Source organism: Carex rostrata, chromosome 15, assembly GCF_964058835.1.
Source record: "Carex rostrata chromosome 15, lpCarRost1.2, whole genome shotgun sequence".
Lineage (NCBI taxonomy): Eukaryota > Viridiplantae > Streptophyta > Magnoliopsida > Poales > Cyperaceae > Carex > Carex rostrata.
The window spans coordinates 4,682,184-4,701,499 of record NC_135932.1 but is presented as its reverse complement, the minus strand read 5'-3'; the positions used below and the strand labels follow the sequence as shown (position 1 = coordinate 4,701,499).

The following is a 19,316-nucleotide window of genomic DNA, read 5'->3' as shown; positions in this document are numbered from 1 at the left end:
TTATTGTACTTTTTAATTAAGGTAATATCAAGTTTAGAAGTCAGTCCGTTTTATTGTAAAAATGAGGATGATTATGAGTTTGAAAGCATTGTTTGAAATGCCTAATAGAAGAGATGATGGAAAGGTATAGCACACCTATATACTATATATATATATATATATATATTTTTTTTTTTTTTAATGATAAATGTAACGTGTAGAGGAGAGGTCAGAGGTCCAGAAGAAAATATATGCGAGCGATGTGTTTACTTGATTTTTTATGGAAGCAAGTCGCTCTTTTAAGATAATTAATTTGAGGTTAATTAAAAGAAGAGAATTGACTATTGAGATTTGAGATTGGAGTAAAGCAACCAATGTAACGCCTTGGAATGTTTTTATTTATTTATTTCAAATGGCATTCCTTCATTGATTAATTATTTACTGTACGGACGATAATGTATAATGGGTTCTTCAGAGTTGTTTGATTTTAATTAATGCATACATATTAATTAGGGATGGCAACAAGCTGGGTCCAGCTTGAAGTTACGAGCTAGCTCGTCTAAGTCACTAGTGAGATGACTTTAGGAATATGAACTGAAATTCCAACTTCAAATCATCACGAGTTGGAGCGAGCTAGCTCACGATCTGACGAGCTGGCTCGTTGGGTTTGACTGGATCTTGTTTTAAGAAGAAAACAAATTCTACAAATTTTTTGGACTGAGCTAGATAATATAAAAATGAACAAAAATTCATACAAATTAATGTCTACCCGAGCTAGCTCGGGAGCTGACAAGCAAGCTAGGTCCTAGCTTGAACTCGTTAATTCTAGACCAAGCTAGTGGTGAGCTAGCTCGTTAACAGCTCGGTCCAGTAACAAACAAGCTGTTAGCGAACGAGTCAAATACAAGTCACGAGCTGTGAACTTTTTTGCCATTCCTACTATTAATTATTAGATAGTTATAATAATGTGCTCTAAAATAATGGTAAGTTGATCTTCTCTTCTTTTATTCCGGGACATGTAGTTATGAAAGAATGAATCACTTTGTAAAACTATTTTTTGACACGTAATTAAGATCAATTTTGTCGCATTTATATATATATTTTTTTCCAAATTTAATACATGAATTCAACTTTTTTTCATCTCGTTCTAAATCGGGAATATTTTATTAATTGAAAAATGATATATAATTTAGAGTTGATATCAAACAAGTCATAAGTGAAAACAAAACCAATGGATATATTTAAGTTTAACTAATGCTGATTATTCTACACTTACCGAACAAATTATAAATTCTAAGGTTCATTTCTCGTAACATAAAATAAAACTAAGGTTCATTTTTACATTTAAATTATTTAATTGAGTCATAATTACTAGCTCTGTAACGAATAATATTCTTTCTCATTTTTAAATTGAATTTTGTCCTTTTTAACCAATTAATTTTGGAATATTGCTCCTCACATAATTGTAATAATGCGATGAAGAATATTTATGAAATAATAGATATCAAGGGTTAAATCTTAAAAGCCGAAAAAATTTCTGTCAAAATTTATAAACAGAGGCTAGAGGATATTCATCTGTTATTGTAATTGTTTTTCATTATTTCGATGAGAAGATAGAATCTGCTTTATATAGACAATGCTGTATTTATCTATAGATTAAGTAAGCAAGGTGAAACTAACTCTAGATCTGGACTTAGAGAGTTGTTTCAGCAATTCTGGTAAGAGGAAGATTCCAAGTCCAGTTGCTTGTCTCCAGTGTATGCTCAGAATGGACAGATCCATTTGTCATCAAATAAAATTCTCATGCATTTAAAATTTTAAATGGTTGATTTTTAAAAAAGAAGGGAAAAAAGTTGGGGAGAGGGAGGCATTCTGTTGAGAAATTTAAATCATCCTATTGATTTCATCGCAAGGACAAATATGTCCTTTCATATTTTTTTTATACAAAAAGTTCGTTAATCTTAATTGTTTTAAGGGAAACTATAAAAGATAGTGAAGTATTGATGGATAAATATATATACTTTAATGTTTGAATAGGAAATATCTAAATGCAAATATTTTATATGGAAATGTAGCCAATTATGCAAACAACAAATTATAAGTTTTGGGGCATAATAACAGCCAAAATGAAGTCTAACAAATCAATGCAACCAATGTATAAACTCTGGAGCTATCACAATCAGGATACCAATATATACATAATAAATATGTGTCTACTCAATAATTTAACAACATTTTACAAGGAAATCTCAAATATTTTCCTATGCTCCAAACTTAAAAATCCACTTAAAACAAAGAGAGAAAGGGTCAAATAAAAATAATAATACAATACCAGAGCTCTTCTATAAACTAACTAATAGCATAAACGCCAGAAACAGTACCACACAAAATCATTTCCAATTAACCAATGATGCTCCACAGAGTTCTCCTCCTGCTTCAAATCTTACCAGGACTCCTCATTGTCTCAGCCTACAACACAAAGTTGCCATGCCATTTTCCTGCCATTTTCAACTTTGGTGACTCGAATTCCGACACGGGCGGCTTGTCTGCCACCTCCTTAGTTGACCCCATCCGCTTACCTAATGGCGAGACCTTCTTTAAGGCGCCTTCGGGTCGATATGCCGATGGCCGTCTCCTCATTGACTTCATAGGTCTCTTTCTTTTTCTCCTTTTGGAAAATAATATGGCGGTTTTGACGCTTTATTTTGACAAAACTTGTAGTAATAGATAGCTTAATGATTATAAATATATGCTAGTTAAGAGAAAGGTGGAAAATATTAGATAGGGGAAAACAAGATGAAAAAGGAAGGCTGGTACGTGGTACAGAGATATGAACCTTATGTACCGGCCAGTCAAAATTTAGTAACCAAACAGTTTCAAAATGGATCCCCAATCGCTGCTGCTACTTGTTAGAAGCCAATCTTTCTTACATAATATATAATGAGCTAATATCTAACTGCACTTAAAGTTTTTTAGTTAATAAAAGAGCTCATGTCTCATATTCTTTAGTATCTGGTTAAAGTTGTCTAGAAAAGGAATATACATATATTTATTTTCATTTACAAACAGAAATTAATAATTTCCATTTAGTTGATTGCTTGCACAATTTTTTCTTTTCTTTTAAAACTAAAAGCGCAATATACCTGCATTATCTTTCAATAAACTGCTCAATTTGTTATATATCATATTATATTTCCTCATTTTTCAGGTGGCCGCATTAATATGAAATTTGACAATTTTCTCTAATATGATTTTCTTTTTATGGTGTGTTAATTAGCTGAAAAGCTGGGGTTGCCTTATGTGGAAGCCTACTTGGATGCACTAGGTGGTAATTTCTCTCATGGCGCCAACTTTGCAACAACATTATCTCTTATTTTGGAGCAAAATTCTACACTCCCTTTGGGGTTCTTTAGCCCCTTTTCTCTCTTGCTGTTCAACTCCACCAGTTCTTGCAACTCAAAAACCGCTCTCAACTTATTTATGAACAAGGTAAATTTATTTTTTCTTATCACTTCTTTTTCATCTCTTATATGTGATTTTGTTCTTCTCCTTTTTCCTTGTTTATTGGTCTCTTGCTAATTATTACATATCTGACCTGTCTGATATATACATGGTAAAATCAGTCTATTCCTCTATTGAGGCAAGAGTGCAGTGGTCTGGTTCATCACTTGTCACCAGCTTTAAATTAAACAATATTTTTCCTTGCTTTATGTACAGTGTATACCATTCAATTGTGAACCACACAAGAAGTGGGAACTATATAATTAAATATCTTATTTGACTTTCAACTGATGTGATATATGCATTATTTCTGATTCTGTGAAATAACTTTTCAGTTGTGCATGTGCATGTGCATGTGCATGTGGTATTAACCAGCCACCTGTTGTTTTGTATGGTGAAGATTGCAAAAATGTGCAAAAAATTGTTTGATGTCATAGAATAAATCGCACCCAGTTCCGGCTTGTTTAAGAATTTGATAAGAAACTGCATAATTGATGTGATTCTAAAGTGTATCACAGGTCATAACTTCGCATTTCTGGCGTTGTGGCCATAGTGACAATTTGATGATTCTGGAAAAGTTCGGAGAAGTAAAAAATTTATGATCCAAGGATAATTCGAAATTATACATCAAGTTTGAATTGGAGATTTTAGTTCAAGAGAGCCAAAAAAATATATATACCAGGAAGTTTTTTGGCTCTAGAAATAATTCAGGTGTAATTCACAAATAATTCGTAAAATTCACAAATAATTCGAGTATACTGAATAATACGCGGATTGATTGACAACGGCTCAAATCGAATAATTCGCAAATTATTCTCAAATCTTGTTACTAAGAAATTAAAAGGAACACACTTTGACATTCTAAGAAATCACACTAGAACCGCACCAGTTTTGCAGTGTCTTGGCAAATATATTCTAAAGAAATGTATAGAATTAGTACGTGCATTTTTTTTTTTTTTTTTTTTGTGATCTCGAACAATTTCCTTTGGAAAATTCTTAAAGGAACTGCATAATATAGTGTGGAAAATTCTTAAAGGAACTGCATAATATAGTGTGGTTTATCTGTGATATCAAAAAAGTTTTGTCATCATTTTGGTTCATTAAAAAATATTTATTACTTCTAAAATAAATAATTTTGGTAGATATACGTCAAACCAATACTAGCAAAATAGTAGTATTTTACTGCAGTACCTATTTTCTAAGCTCTAACAGTCAAACAGTAAAAAAAAATAAACCAAATTTACACTAAAAAAAAAAATATATTGTAGAGAACGAACAACATCGAATGTTAACCGCAGAATATTCCAGTCTTTTGAAAAATAAATATATTGCAATTAGAAAACGTACCTTATAAAAAAAAAAAAAACATTTGCTATATCAGAAAAGCTGCTATATCAAAAAAAAAAAAATTTGCAATTAACAAACGTACCTTATACATTTTATATTTCAGCCCTTCAATCTAAATTTTCTAATTATGCCCCTGTAACATTTTATATTTCAGTCCTTTAATCTAAATCTTTTAATTCTGCCCCTATAACGCAACATGACGTTAGAGACACTCATTCATCTGTTATGTTTGTTAATTGTTAATCTATTTCAATCTAACGTGTTCTTTAAGGTTCATTGTGAAATTGAAGATTATGTGAAGATTAAAACAATTTTACTTAATATATACAATTATGATGGTATTAAAAGCTTCATTCTGCATTACGGAGTGCTAACCTAGACCCAATTCAGAATAGGATAATGGCATAAGTTTGCCATTAAAATGACAGTACCAAAAATAGAAGGTAACCATCGTACCGTTGTATTATCTTTTCTCCTTGTTGCAAAAAGTTTGTTTTTCAAAGACCAATATAGGTAGAGTGCAGCTAACTGGCATTTATTCTGATACGAGTAAATATGATAATGTATATATATATATATAGGAGGAATAAAGAAATGCATGATGCCAAGACCAGAGTACTTCGCAGAGGCATTGTACACAATTGACATAGGCCAAAATGACCTCACTGCTATTCTCTTTACTTCTCCCAACACGTCACCTGAGAATTATCTCCAAGATGCCCTACAACGCTTTGCCACTGTGATAAAGGTACATCTCTGATCAGTTCCATTAAAAAATCCATAATTTCCAAATGGAAGTTGTCTTTACAGCGAGTCTTGTGTCAACGGCTCATTACAACTGACACAGTTCGTACCCGCTCCAAAATATCTCTCTATTTAACATATTGGGTACTAAGTTAGCAGTAGAGGTTGATTATGTTATTATATATGTTGTAATATAGGAGATATACCAAGCTGGAGGGAGATATTTCTGGATCCATAATACCGGTCCGTTAGGTTGTTTGGCCTATGTGCTCGTTCGACCTCCGGTGGGACCAGAACAAACGGACGAAGCTGGGTGTAGTATTTTCTACAATGCACTGGCAAAGAAGTTCAATGCCATGCTTAATAAAACAGTAACTAAATTAAGAGAGGATCTACCTGCTGCTGCTCTGACACTGGTAGATGTTTACTCTGCCAAGTACCACCTCATCACCCATGCCAGCAAGTATGGTAGGATTGATTCTTCTTTTCCATTTAGTAATTTTATCTAGTAATTTTCTTTGTTTAAAAAAATTAAGACTATTAAAGACCACATGAAATATGTCCAACATAAAAGAAGAATCTTACAAAACAAACAACAACAAAGTTATTACTTTACAAGCAGGTTTTGAGCATCCTCTTGAAGTCTGCTGTGGAAATGGAGACAACAAATACAACTACAACGCAACAGCAAGGTGCGGTCAAACTAAAACTGTCAATGGAGTTGACATATTGCTTGCAAAATCATGCAAGGATCCGCAAAAGAGTATCAATTGGGATGGACCGCATTACACTGAGGCTGCAAACAAGTGGGTTTTTGACAGAATTTCTAAGGGTCAGTTTTCTGACCCGCCTTATCCCCTGGTCCATGCTTGCCATGGAAATTGACATTTCATGGCAGATTCAAGCCATCAGAATTTACATTTCATGTTTAATATCCATCAGGTTCAGCTAATGTGTGACAATGTTAATATTTTTTTTCAATAATCAATAGCCTTGTTTAATATCCATCAGGTTCAGCTAATGTGTGACAATGTTAATAACTTTTTTTATTTAAATCAGGAGCCTTATTTCCCTCATGAAGCCTCTTCATTAATGTTACTTTTTGCACACTGTTTTTACTCAAAATAATTTACTGCTTTTGCATTGAGTTCCTATCACTGATACTCTCTATTCACTTCTAGTTATTTTATTGGAACACAGCTCCTCTTCTAATAAACAAAGGGATTTCAGTATTTGTTTTTCTATAATCAGAAAGTGCTGAGCATTTTGAAAGAACATGAGTATCAACATAGTTCTTTACTACAGTAATAGAGATTAAACAAGGTTGAAAGATGAAAATGCTAAAGCCAGGTGAAGTGCGGTACCATCATTTTCGCTATTAGCAATGTAATATAAAGAACAAAAATGTAAATTACCTACTACTATGAACTGCTTTAAGAATGTTTGATCCCCACACCTTTTCTATGCACACACTTTACGTACAAACTCATTCAGTCAACCTTTTCACCCTGCCAGGTGAGATTTCACGCTTACAACCTGGGCATGAATGGTTCAATTCAAAATGCAGTATGACCTTTGTTAGAACAAGACTAGTGAGATTCAGAAACCAAGCAAAATAGCATGACCACAAAAGAAAAATGTAGAAGATAGTTTGATGATATAAAATTCCATTGAATAAGGCAATGTAACTTATGAGGGGTCATATTGTCTAAAAGTTAGTATATACAGTGTTTTGGCTGTCCCCAGTAAAAGATTGTATCTCATTCTAGGGTTTTAACAAGTAAATTTTTACAATACCTAATAAGTTACATCAAAGAATTCTTCATTGAATGCTTAATAGCACTGTATAACTTATTTTTCGATCCTTCTCTCTTTATTAGACAAAAAAGAGCTAGGCCTGAATGTAGTAGTTACTGTTTGAAACTTTCTACTGCCATTAGTAGTATATCTTCCATTACTTTCCGCCTTAACTTCTCCATCTTTCTCTTCTGACTTCCGTCTCATCTCAATCTGTGAGACATTTTGACAAGCACCCTGTGTGCGCTCTGTACCACCTCGCTTCTCTCCAAAAGAGCGGAAACTGTGCCTTCTATTGCCAGTAGTAGCATATCTTCCATTCCTTTCCGACTTACCATCTCCATCTTGCTCTACTGGCTTCCATCTCATCTCATTCTGTGAGACATTTTGACGAGCACCTTGTGTGCGCTGTGTACCACCTCGCTTCTCTCCAAAAGAGCGGAAACTGTGCTGATTCCTCACTGCATTCCTCTTATACATATTACCTGCTTTATCCGCTTTTGTGCTAACGTTCTTTGATTTGTTATCCTGAGCATCTTTTGTGACCTCTGCATCAATCATGTTCCTTCCATATGAACTATTTCTCCTCTGATTAGTATTGTAATTCTCCTTCAAAACATTTTGGCTAACACCTTGAGCGCGTTCCATATCAACGGATTTTTTCTCTCTCCAAGACCTGGTCTTTCTGATATGACCAGCTCCCTTTGCAATCCAATCATCAAACCTCAATGCTTCCCCTTGCTCCTGTGCTGAAACCTCCTCTCCTTCCTTGGTGTACGGTTTGATGCTGTGCACAGCACCTTTGGGGAAGAATCTCACAGATGGTAACTCTTCATTAGGTCTCTTAAAGATCCGGGGTCCATCTTTTTCATTCCACATGTCAAATCCTCCTGGCTTCTGAAAACGATCTGCCAGGGTTTTCACCTGCTCGCATCAGGAGAAAACATAAATATTTAAGAAAAAAATCACAAGGTGGAATTTAAATACCCTTAGGAAAAGCGGTGTAATTTGAATAGTGCTAATTGTAAAATTGAGGATGAATTGTATGATTGACACCTAACTGCAAAAATTTACAATTAACAATAATTCCCACATAAATCAAGATTTGACTAACACTTGGTTGGACAAATTTGAATAGGGCACTGATACCATTACATAACATTTATACCAATATAATATACACAGTTCACAGCTTTCAACCTTTACCTGTTAATTTGGCATTTAGTAGTATAATTCATGTGTTGACTTGATTTTATCTTAACTAATTCAACAACTTAGTGTTGATAGGGATTCAATTAAGGGTTAGTTGTAACATCAATTTGGCTAATTGCAAAGGCATAACAAATGTTCAGTAGCAATACTATTATTTTCATTTGCAATAACAACCTGTTCATCAGCACCGACAGAGAATAATTTTGGCGCCTTTTGAACTGCCTCCCATGGTCTCTCCAATTGAGACAATGCCGATTTCAGCTCCGCTCTCTTTCGCATCTCATAAACCTGGCGCTCTCTCAGGAGTCGAGCTTTGAGCAACTGCTTTGCTTTCTTTTGTTGCATCCTCTTCCACTCCCACTTGGATACCCCACCTGGGAAGGTCCTGGGCCCACCGCCCATGCGCACCACCATGTCCCGTGGCCTCCGGTTGGAGGTCGAAGTGGAGAGAATTGGGGTAGCGGGGGGAAGAAAGGTGGAGGACATGAATAGAGAATGAATTCCATTGAGGCGAATTTGGGTTGAGATGGATGAAGGAAAAAACGCAGTCGCCATGGTTAAGGATGAGAGAGCGGTATGAACCAAGAGATCGAGGATTTTTCCCTCGAAGACCTCGGAATTGTGAATATTTATTATTGTCTGAGTGAGAAAGAGTTATTACGTCTCGCACGAAAGATAGAATTCACGGACGGCTGGTCCGGATCGCTCGATTAGAATCCGGTCAATGCGGTGCGTGATAGTGTTAACGGAATTTTATTAATATTCGTGTAGATTCTGATCAGACGGTGTGGATCCAAACTCAAACTTTGAGCTACTTTAGGGGATCGGAATTCTTATTTTCTTCTGTAAAGCAGATCGACTCTTGAATGAGTGGGCCTGGATTACTCATAATTACTGTAAAGCCGTTTTAAGATATAAAACTTGAGTAAAGCTAGCGTGTGACATGCTCACCAAGAAAGTTTGGTGAGCATAACTCCAAAAGTATGTCGGATCGACGTCAAATGTCAAATCCAAACCGTTGAAATCCATGTACTTCATGAGTGATGCATATACATGCAAAATTTTGAAAGTTTCGAGTTTATTTGCTACACGGTCAAGTGGTCAAAGAAATGAACATTTTATTATAAGTTATTTTATATATTCAATTTTTATTATTTCTTTGACCACTTGACCGTGTAGCAAATAAACTCGAAACTTTCAAAATTTTGCATGTATATGCATCACTCATGAAGTACATGGATTTCAACGGTTTGGATTTGGCATTTGACGTCAATCCGATATACTTTTGGAGTTATGCTCACCAAACTTTCTTGGTGAGCATGTCACACGCTAGCTTTACTCATAAAACTTTGTCTATGGATACATTTCTCAATTGGGCCTATCCATTAAATGGCCCAAAACTAATTTTAGACGAAAAAAAAGGAAAAAGAGGGAGAGAGTCTCTACATTAGCCATGAAAGCTCTGGACACCTCTGTACTACCCTGCTCATCTCCGTTGCCCTGGAACCTTCTCGTCCCTGTCCACCGACACGTGTCCCTCTCCATCCCGATGCTATATATACCTAGCCTCCACCATATTCAAATGATCAAGAAGAAAACTAAAAAGAATAAAACCACACCTCTAGCTAACAAACAAAGCAGACATACACAAAATGAGCAAATGCACTGTCTTTGTTCCTCTTTTTCTACTGGTACTAGATGTACTGAGTGCAGTTGCACCATCGGCAGGGTCACTGTTGCCATGGCTTGACCGCCGTGACAGCTCATTGTCGGAGCAGATCACAGATCCTTTTAAGATTCTAGAGTATGTGCCGTTTGGTCTTGACCATGATGACGTGGCCATGTTGGCATTGGCTCGAGTCGACTGGAGGGAGACCCCCAATTCCCATGAGATTGTCATTGATGTACCAGGTAAAATCTCATTGCAGCTGTTAATTACATACTTAAATTAGTCATAGAGTACGTATCAGGATTATTCAAAGTAATTTAAGTTTAAGATTTGAAAATTAAGTTGATGGTGATTTAAAATGTGAACAGGCATGAAGAAAGAAGATCTAAAGATCGAGGTGGAGGACAACCGTATCCTACGAGTGAGCGGCGAGAGAAAGAGAGAGGAAGAGGAGAAGAAAGGTGAGCACTGGCACCGAGTCGAGCGCTCCTACGGTAAATTCTGGAGGCAGTTTAGGATGCCTGAAAATGCCAACCTTGAATCGATAAAGGCGAAGCTTGAGAACGGTGTTTTGATGCTTACTTTTGAGAAATTGGCACCGGAGAAGATCAAGGGACCAAAGATAGTAAGCATTGAAGGAGAAGGGGAAGGAAAAGAGAAGCTTGGTATTGCAAAAAGCTAAGGTGGAAAAATGAAAAATGTAATTGCAGGGGTTTTTTAATTCAGGGGATTTCAAGTGTTAAGGTTCTGCGTTTAGTTTGGTCTTTTAATGGTTTTTTTTTTTTTTTTTTTGCTTGTGTATCATCTACGAGTTAATGCATCGACCTATCAGATGGGGCTAAAAAACTAATAAATATATATCTTGACAATATAGTGTGTTTTTTTCTCTCTCGCATATTGTGATTTTCTTTTTCCAATATCATCAAGTAACAAAGAATTTTTTTTCTTTTTTCTTTTTTGAGTAAAGCTTAGCAACAAAGAAATTTTGATGGCCTCTAAATTGAAGTTCTGAAATAAATTTTTATCATAAATGAAAAGTGCTCAAATCAGTTATATTATGTATTTCTACTTATATTGCCCCGAGTGTTGTATTGGCAACTATATATTCCCAAAAAAATATCTTACCTCGACTACAACAAAATTTGGCGATCTGTCTGTTTACGCATCATGGAAAAACATTTATTTATTTATTTATAGGCGTATGTTATAAAATAATTAAGATTGGGTACGTAAATTTCTCCAGCAGGTCATCAATTTTTCATAGATTAGTAAACTGGAATCTGATTTCTCTTTTGTTTATCACAAAGTTATTATTTTTTTCAATCTATTTTAATAAATTGGTCAATTCAAATAAATTTAAAACTCTCCTGACGAGTACATACTTTGGGTGACACTGATTTGTTAATGCAACTTCTTTTTGTTGACAATGATATAAATCTTTAAATATGTACCATTTTTTTTCCTATATCTGGTATATAGTTTTGTTTTCTGATGTGACTTTGTTAGATTTTGGATTACAAAAGATAACAGATAATTTGATATGAACAATGCGATATTTAATTACTAGCAGAGGGATCGACAATTAATTTTGTCTAATGTTGGTAATTACAATGTTAGTTAACTTAAAATGCAATTATTTTTTAGAGGTTAGTGACTTTAACATTTACTAATGATTTTATTAATAAAAAATATATTTTACAAGTGAAACAATTTTATTAATAAAAAAACATATTTACGAATTAAATTATTTTTATTTTTTATTTAAATTTATTCTCATGAAATCATATGCATTATTTTAATCGTTTAATTCTACTCAGAAGCAAATTTATATTTATGTAAATTATTTTAATCGTCTAATTAATCCTACTCAAGAGCAAATTTATGTGTATATATATTAGAAGGTGTTATTTCTATAATTTTAATATTTTTTAGTTGTGTATATTAATATTTAATTTAATTTTTTTTTTTTTTACCTTTTTGTATAGTCTAATTTTTCTTATAAAGTTATTAATGTGTGTTTGTAATTTAGTGGTTAAAATTTTATTTATTTATGTGTTTATAAAGTTATGAGTTCAATTTTCACTAACAAATTTTATCGTGTTTTTATGATATCCGAATCATACCTTCTTTAGCAAGTCTTATGCCATTTGTGCCCATCACTACTCTTTAGTTCACTTTAGTAGCTTAGTTCCCCTATTGTTATGTTAGGTTTAGTTTGCTTGCCTTTCTTGAGTAGATCACTTCTCTTTTTTACATATTATCTATTTTATAGACCAGTTCTCTATTTATAATTTTTTAGTTTAGCTTTTAATTTTACTTATTTACACTTAAGTTCTCTATTACTTCATTCATCATCTCTTTTTATAATTGAATTTGCTTTTGTTCTAAATCTACTCACTACCATACTCCGATCGAAATATGAGCACTCATGTTTCGAGTTTGGACAATATTATGCTCTTGACTTCACTCCGCTCAACTTCCTCTCTCTGTTTCATTTTCCAATTTAAAAGATAGATATGAGAGAGAAAAAATATTATTGTGTTAGATTGAGATCTAAAAAAAATAAAAATAAGAGGGATGGAACAAAAAGGGGGATGAGAGAAGGGGCGGTTAGAGTTTGCTAATTGTCTTTTTTTCGCTTTAGAGGAAAAGAGCAAAGGGAGTGTTCTGGAATATTAGGCTAAAATAAAAAAATTATATGTAATTAAAATATAATTGTTAATTCAATATATAAGCTTAAGCTTGTTAAATTTTTTGATAGATTACATAGATTGTTGCATATTTATAAAATTGAACGATCATGGTAGATATTATAATATATTATAGTGAGTGATTTTATTGTATATACATGTTTAAATTTACAGAATCCAATGGTTAAGTAATAGTTTAGTAGAAATATATTTTCGATAGTTTACTGATAGTAAGATAGAAATTATTATCCTCCATTAAATGTATGGAGTTGAAGATATGAAAATTTTCATATTATAAATGCTAAAAGAATTGATCTTGTTATTAAAAATATTTATCGTCTTTTAAAAATGAGAAGAGTTCCATTATTTCTACTTTTTATTTTTTATGTCTCCGTCGTTCCTCTAAATATGAACCGTTCATCAAATTTTTTAATGGACAGTTCACATTTAGAGAAACGATGGAAGTACGAAATATGAAGACAATGGAATCCTCCTCTTTAGAAAATATACCCTAAAATTATTCTATTAAATATTGAAGTAATTTCCAAGGATATAGATAGATATTAAATAATTGCTACAATTATAGACCAAGTAGAAAAAGGACCATCTCCATAATTATAAGAATAAATATCTCTTATTTCTCTGATGGTACAATTTCATGCTGATTATTTGATTCTGCGTAAATACTTTTAGTCGTTAAATTACTTAAATAATAAGAAAAGTAATAATTTATTAATTCACAATTTCTGCTTTGCATTGAAATAAAATGCTAGCCAGAAAGCAACAATGTGGCCGGATCTCATCGGACGGCCCAAATTAAATCATGAACCGATCTTTGCCTTGAACTCTCTGGACTCCTCCACACTTTCCATTCGCCAGGTCATCATCAGCAACCTCGAACCTTCTCGTCCGTCTCATTGCCACGTGTCACTCTCCATCCCTACCCTATAAAACCCCGCCATCGCTCTCAAATTATACTCAAAGATAAAACTAGCTAAAGCATTGCTTAACTAGATCTTTAATTCTTCTCAAAAGAAGTTAATTCCCCCTACAAAAAGGAGAAACAAAATGAGAGGTTGCACTGTCTTTGTATCTGGTTTTCTAGCAATGGTGCTGTTACTTAGTGTAGTGTCGCCATCGGTGGGATCACTGCTGCCATGGCTTGATCGCCGGAGTGGAGGTTCCTTGTCGGAGCAGTTTATGGACCCGTTTAAGATTCTAGAGCGTGTGCCGTTTGGCCTGGACCGTGATGACATGGCGACGGTGGCATTGGCTCGGGTTGATTGGAGAGAGACTCCCAATTCTCATGAGATTGTGTTAGATGTGCCAGGTGAGTTGTGTAAAAAAATCATGTAAATCATGGTTTTTAAACTTTTGTTTGAGCTAATCAATCACACAGATATTAAATTTAAAATCTAATCTAAATTTTAAATCATGGTGAATTTTAATGTTAACATTTTTTTTTTGTAAAAGTGCGTACATATATGTTTCAGTCACGGGAAAAAAATTAAGGTGGCAGTTTTTTTTTTGTTTATTAATTATTTTTTTAGATTTGTAGGCAACTTATGTTTTTATAATTGTATTCGAGAAAACATGAGATCAATTAATTAGTGAATTAGATCAACTTTATGAGCATCTTAACTGGTTTAATTATACCTTATATTTACAATTGTACTGTCATAAATTAGCAAATTACAACATTTGAGGTGATCTCTCAAATTAATGAAATCACATTTTATAGGAATGAGGAAAGAAGATCTAAAGATAGAGGTCGAAGACAACCGAATCCTACGTGTGAGCGGCGAGCGAAAGAGGGAGGAAGAAGAGAAAAAAGGGGAGCACTGGCACCGTGTCGAGCGCACCTATGGTAAATTCTGGCGTCAATTCAGGCTGCCTGAAAATGTCGACCTTGATTCGGTGAAGGCCAAACTTGAAAATGGTGTTCTAACTTTGAATTTTGCAAAACTGGCACCGGAGAAGATCAAAGGACCAAAGGTGGTTAGCATTGATCAAGAGGACCGGACCGAGGTCAAGGAGAAAGAGAAGGCTAGTAGTGTTGGAGAAACTAAGAGGGTTGAACTTTGAATTTGAAAATGGCTATTGGGATGTTTGATTTCGGTTTGCCTGGGCTTTACTGGTTTTGTTTTTGTGCTTCTACTTTGTATTTGTATGATTAAGGTAGAAATTCCGTGAGGGAGAGTAGTTGTGTTGTATCTCCTAGGGTGAATCAATAAAGGATCTTATTGGAGAGTTAAAATGCTTTTTTTTTTATATATATATCAAAATAAAGTTAAGAGATATGTACATAAAATCATTACTTTTTAATTTACTCGTAAGTTACAAAATTAACATTCATAATTTTTTTTTGCAATCTATATATTCTTGGTATCAATATTTTTTTAAGCTCTTGATATTAATTAAAATAAAATTCGTGTTCATTTATATATGTACAGAAAAATAAATATATATCAATTTGAACGATTTTATTTACATGTGCACGAAAAAATAGTATAGGTCAATTTTGAGAATTTCATTTTATATTTGAATTTAAATTTTAAGGTATTAATATTTAAAATGGAGTCACAATGAAGATAAAAAATAGAAATATTAAACCTTCCACAAAATAAATTACAACGAAATTTTGATTTAGAAAAAAAATTGGATGTACGCTTGAATTATTCATATTGTTTTTTCTATTTAGTAAATTCTTTAGATATGAGCCATTTATTTATGTAAAGTGTTTTTTCAGAAAAAAATAAAAATAATCATTTTTGATAGTATGGAATTGATGTATTTGCTCCAATAGCAATTTTAAAAAAATGACTTCCCTTTTCAAACAGTAATGAAATATCTAATTTTTTGTTTGTACCATCAACCATGATTTTCTAATTCTTTCTAACATTTTCAATTCAAGAATTGAAATAAGTACATTTTTTTTGAGCCAATCAATTAGACAACGTGTCATTAAATAAATATTTTCTTATAAAGCAATTTTATTAATTTAATAATTTTAATACATTCCAGTAATTATTTAAGTAATTAACACATTAAAATAATTATTTTAAAACAATTAGTGTTGTAGATGCTCTAATTTGTCAGAGAATTAGCTACAATTTCTCTCTATAATTCATTTAGTGAGAAAAGAGTTCTTTGTGCATTCACTTTCGTCTTCATTTCTTAGCTATTGTTGAGAACACTACTAGTTTTCATTGATCACGTATTCACGTTTGTTGAATATGTTATGTTTTATAAACTTTTAATTTCTTAAAATGTGAGCATATATTGTCAAAAATTTTAAAATTCAAATTTTGACACGGCCGCATTCTCTAGACGCAGATCCCTTTTCTGAGGACTACATCTAGGAGATGCGGACCATTAATGAGGGCTGCAACTTTTCTTTTTGACACGGTGGCAGTTCAAATCAAAAAAATAGCAGCCGAAATTTTTAACTCTAAATCCATGTTTGACCTTCGGCTAACAAAGAGAAGAAAAAGGAAAAAAAGAAAAAGAAAAAAAAAGAGGGGCTGCATCTAAGGAATGCATACCTCATTTATGGTTTGTATCCCCTAGATGCGATCCTCAAAAAAAGAGTCCGCATCCCCTAGATGTAGCCAGGTTATTTTTTGAATTTTCAGTATTTCGTGGTTATTTGGTTTTTTTTTTTTTTTTGAGGTATGATATATTTAAAATTTTTGGCATATATTGATTATTTTGTTACTGCAATATAATATTATCCTTTCATTAGAAGGGAATTTTTTTTACAAATCTTTAACTTGGAGAAAACTGTGCAGTACAATATTTAGAATTATAAGCATTTGTAATAAAAGAAAATTATTCCAATAACAATAATTAACTTTGAGATCTGAAATTTTTATTAATATGACAAATTATACGATAATTTCATTAAGTTGTTGTGCATAATCTTACAAATCTATTTTTGTCACGATCCCACTGTCGAACTGGGGTTCGTGACAACTACATTACCCTTGCATCCAACCGTCATAGTGTTAATTTACTGGTTGAATTTAATGATACGATTCTTTATAATTAACTTATTTAAACAATCATTTCAAACTGACCGAATTAATTTACACAAATTTAATCAAGGGAGAATTTCATGTATCCCCCTCAAAAACTTCAATATTACGTATTTCCCCCTCAAAAATTTATAATATCATATTTCCCCTCAAAATTGTAAAAACACACAGATTTACCCAATAATAATTGTACAATATATTAAATATTTCTAAAAGTGATTAAATAATATATTTAACACTCTAAAGACCATTATACCCTTGCATATTTTCTTTCCCATTCTCTTTTTGCAACAAATGCTCCAGTCTCTACTTCAATAGTCATTAACTTTAGAACATCTATTATTTCTAGGAAATTAATGTTCGTTCACCTTTGTCAAATTGATAGAACTACAGCTTTCTTTCTATTGCCCTATTAGAAAGGTGTGATTACTTTGAGTATGAACTATTCACTTTATGTATTCAATCGCTAATCTATTCCTTGCTGGGCTAAGTAGAAATTTTTTTAGCATTTTTTTTTTAATTTTGAGATATTAAAAGTATAGATACTGAAAGCATGCATTGCTTACCAATTGATGCTTACATGATATTACCAGTATCGATCCTTATTTTGTTAAAAGCTCAATTTGTGTTAAGTAAATTTTAGAACTTTGATCACAGAGCTGGAAAGCATCAATTCGAAAACTTGAGTAATGACAACACCATATTTTTGAAGTCTTTTTTACTATAATTTTTTTTTAAGTTTGATTTTATCCTATGATTTTGATACATCTTGGGTTTGGAGAAGCTGAAATGTAGCATAAGAAAAGAGTTTAATAAGTGTTCTGACCTTATGATAAAACTTGTTATTTTTTGGATAGTTTTATACATAATAATAAACGCATCTAAATAAATACTGGAAGAATCAGTCCGAACTAAAAGGAGTAGATCATGTTTTGGGGGAAAAATAAATTGATACTCTCACTAGTACCAAAGAACAAGTACGAGTCCAGTCAGACATAATAAAATTCAGAATGAACAAACGATCAAGCGATCACAGTTAAAAATTTTTTTGAGTGGAGGTCAAGACCGAAAATGGAGCAAAAATATCATATTTAGGTCAACTATGAAGGAAACGTCAAAATAGGACATCACATAGAGTATGCAAACACCTCACACAAAATGCATAACATACAACATGGTGAAATTCACTAAAATTAGGCTAAGATAGTGCCGTACGGTATAAACCTATACCGTATGCAAATTTAGGCCAGTACCGCACAGGCACACGGATCCAATTCATGGACTATCTAGTTTGGATGAAATCTCTGTTACACTAAATGCACCGCTAATTGCTCAAAATCGAAAAATAATTATAATTAAAAGTAAATAGATGAGTTTAGAGAAATTTGACACGCTGGTGTTAACGGAGTTTGGCAAAAAGGCCTACGACTCCGGGGAGTCGCAACCTCTTCTAAGTGCGCCTTTCTATTACCCAACGAGAAATGTTTACAACTTGTGAACTGGTGAGCCCTTACAACCAACGAGAAGTCACACGGCCAACTAGAGAAGAGAACCAGTGAGCCCTTACAATCAACGGGAAGTCACACGGCCAACTAAAGAAGAGAACGAAGTCTCTTTGTAAATGTTCGCAAGAGAAACACTCAAAATCACACTCTAATCTAATCTAACTCAAGATTAGTGAAGTGGATTTGATGTTATTTGAGGGATTTGAATTTCTAAGCTCTCACAACAATGGAGGAAATCAAGCTCACAAAAAAATAGCTTTTTTGAAAGTTAGGGGCGGCTTGGTTACTTTGGGAAGAAGCCCAAAACCCTATTTATAGAGACAGCTCCAAAAATAACTTTTTGCATTAAAACGTTACAACTTTTGTTACAAACGTTGAACTATTATTTAAAAGTACGAATTATGATTTTTTTTCCTATGAACTCAATATAAACGTTACCAATGTTTGTCAAACATTGCCAATGATTTCAACCTGTGGAAACTTGATCAAAAACAGAAATTTCTGAAGTTTAGATTTATTTAACATGTTATAATGTTTTTCATAAACGTTATAACTTTTTCATAAACGTTGTAACTTTTTCACAAACGTTTTTCATAAATGTTATAACTTTTTTCACAAACGTTGTAACTTTTGTAATTTCTTCTGAGTTTGATCAAGCTATTCCACAGCATTTTCTTACTGGTAAAATCGTTACAACGTTTTACAAACATTACCAACATTTGTATCCTGTTGAAACAACATCAAAAACACTTTACCAAGTTTATAATTATACAATTTAAATTCTTGATAAATATCTTGATGATTTCTTCAGTTCATCCAATCTATATTGTAATTC

The 19,316-nt window shown here is 32.9% G+C and overlaps 3 protein-coding genes and 1 pseudogene across 4 annotated transcripts; 3 read left to right on the top strand and 1 right to left on the bottom strand.

Annotated features, from left to right (window-relative positions):
* Positions 1–2,287: 2,287 nt before the first annotated feature.
* On the top strand, positions 2,288–6,685 carry LOC144566395 (GDSL esterase/lipase ACHE-like; annotated as a pseudogene). Its single transcript, XR_013515181.1, has 5 exons — positions 2,288–2,630; positions 3,257–3,468; positions 5,409–5,575; positions 5,769–6,039; positions 6,194–6,685. The product of XR_013515181.1 is annotated as a GDSL esterase/lipase ACHE-like (transcript).
* Positions 6,686–7,256: 571 nt separating this feature from the next.
* EMB1513 (copper ion transmembrane transporter) lies at positions 7,257–9,172 on the bottom strand. Its single transcript, XM_078316412.1, has 2 exons — positions 8,755–9,172; positions 7,257–8,292 (listed from the first exon to the last, which is right to left on the bottom strand). Exons 1-2 carry the CDS (start codon positions 9,133–9,135, stop codon positions 7,423–7,425), a joined length of 1,251 nt encoding a protein of 416 aa, XP_078172538.1. The 5' UTR covers positions 9,136–9,172; the 3' UTR covers positions 7,257–7,422.
* A 1,049-nt stretch (positions 9,173–10,221) lies between these two features.
* LOC144566428 (22.0 kDa class IV heat shock protein-like) lies at positions 10,222–10,989 on the top strand. Its single transcript, XM_078316442.1, has 2 exons — positions 10,222–10,491; positions 10,618–10,989. The coding sequence occupies exons 1-2, from the start codon at positions 10,233–10,235 to the stop codon at positions 10,929–10,931; spliced, it is 573 nt and encodes a 190-aa protein (XP_078172568.1). The 5' UTR covers positions 10,222–10,232; the 3' UTR covers positions 10,932–10,989.
* A 2,956-nt stretch (positions 10,990–13,945) lies between these two features.
* LOC144566391 (22.0 kDa heat shock protein-like) lies at positions 13,946–15,196 on the top strand. Its single transcript, XM_078316410.1, has 2 exons — positions 13,946–14,269; positions 14,681–15,196. The coding sequence occupies exons 1-2, from the start codon at positions 14,008–14,010 to the stop codon at positions 15,022–15,024; spliced, it is 606 nt and encodes a 201-aa protein (XP_078172536.1). The 5' UTR covers positions 13,946–14,007; the 3' UTR covers positions 15,025–15,196.
* Positions 15,197–19,316: the final 4,120 nt, after the last annotated feature.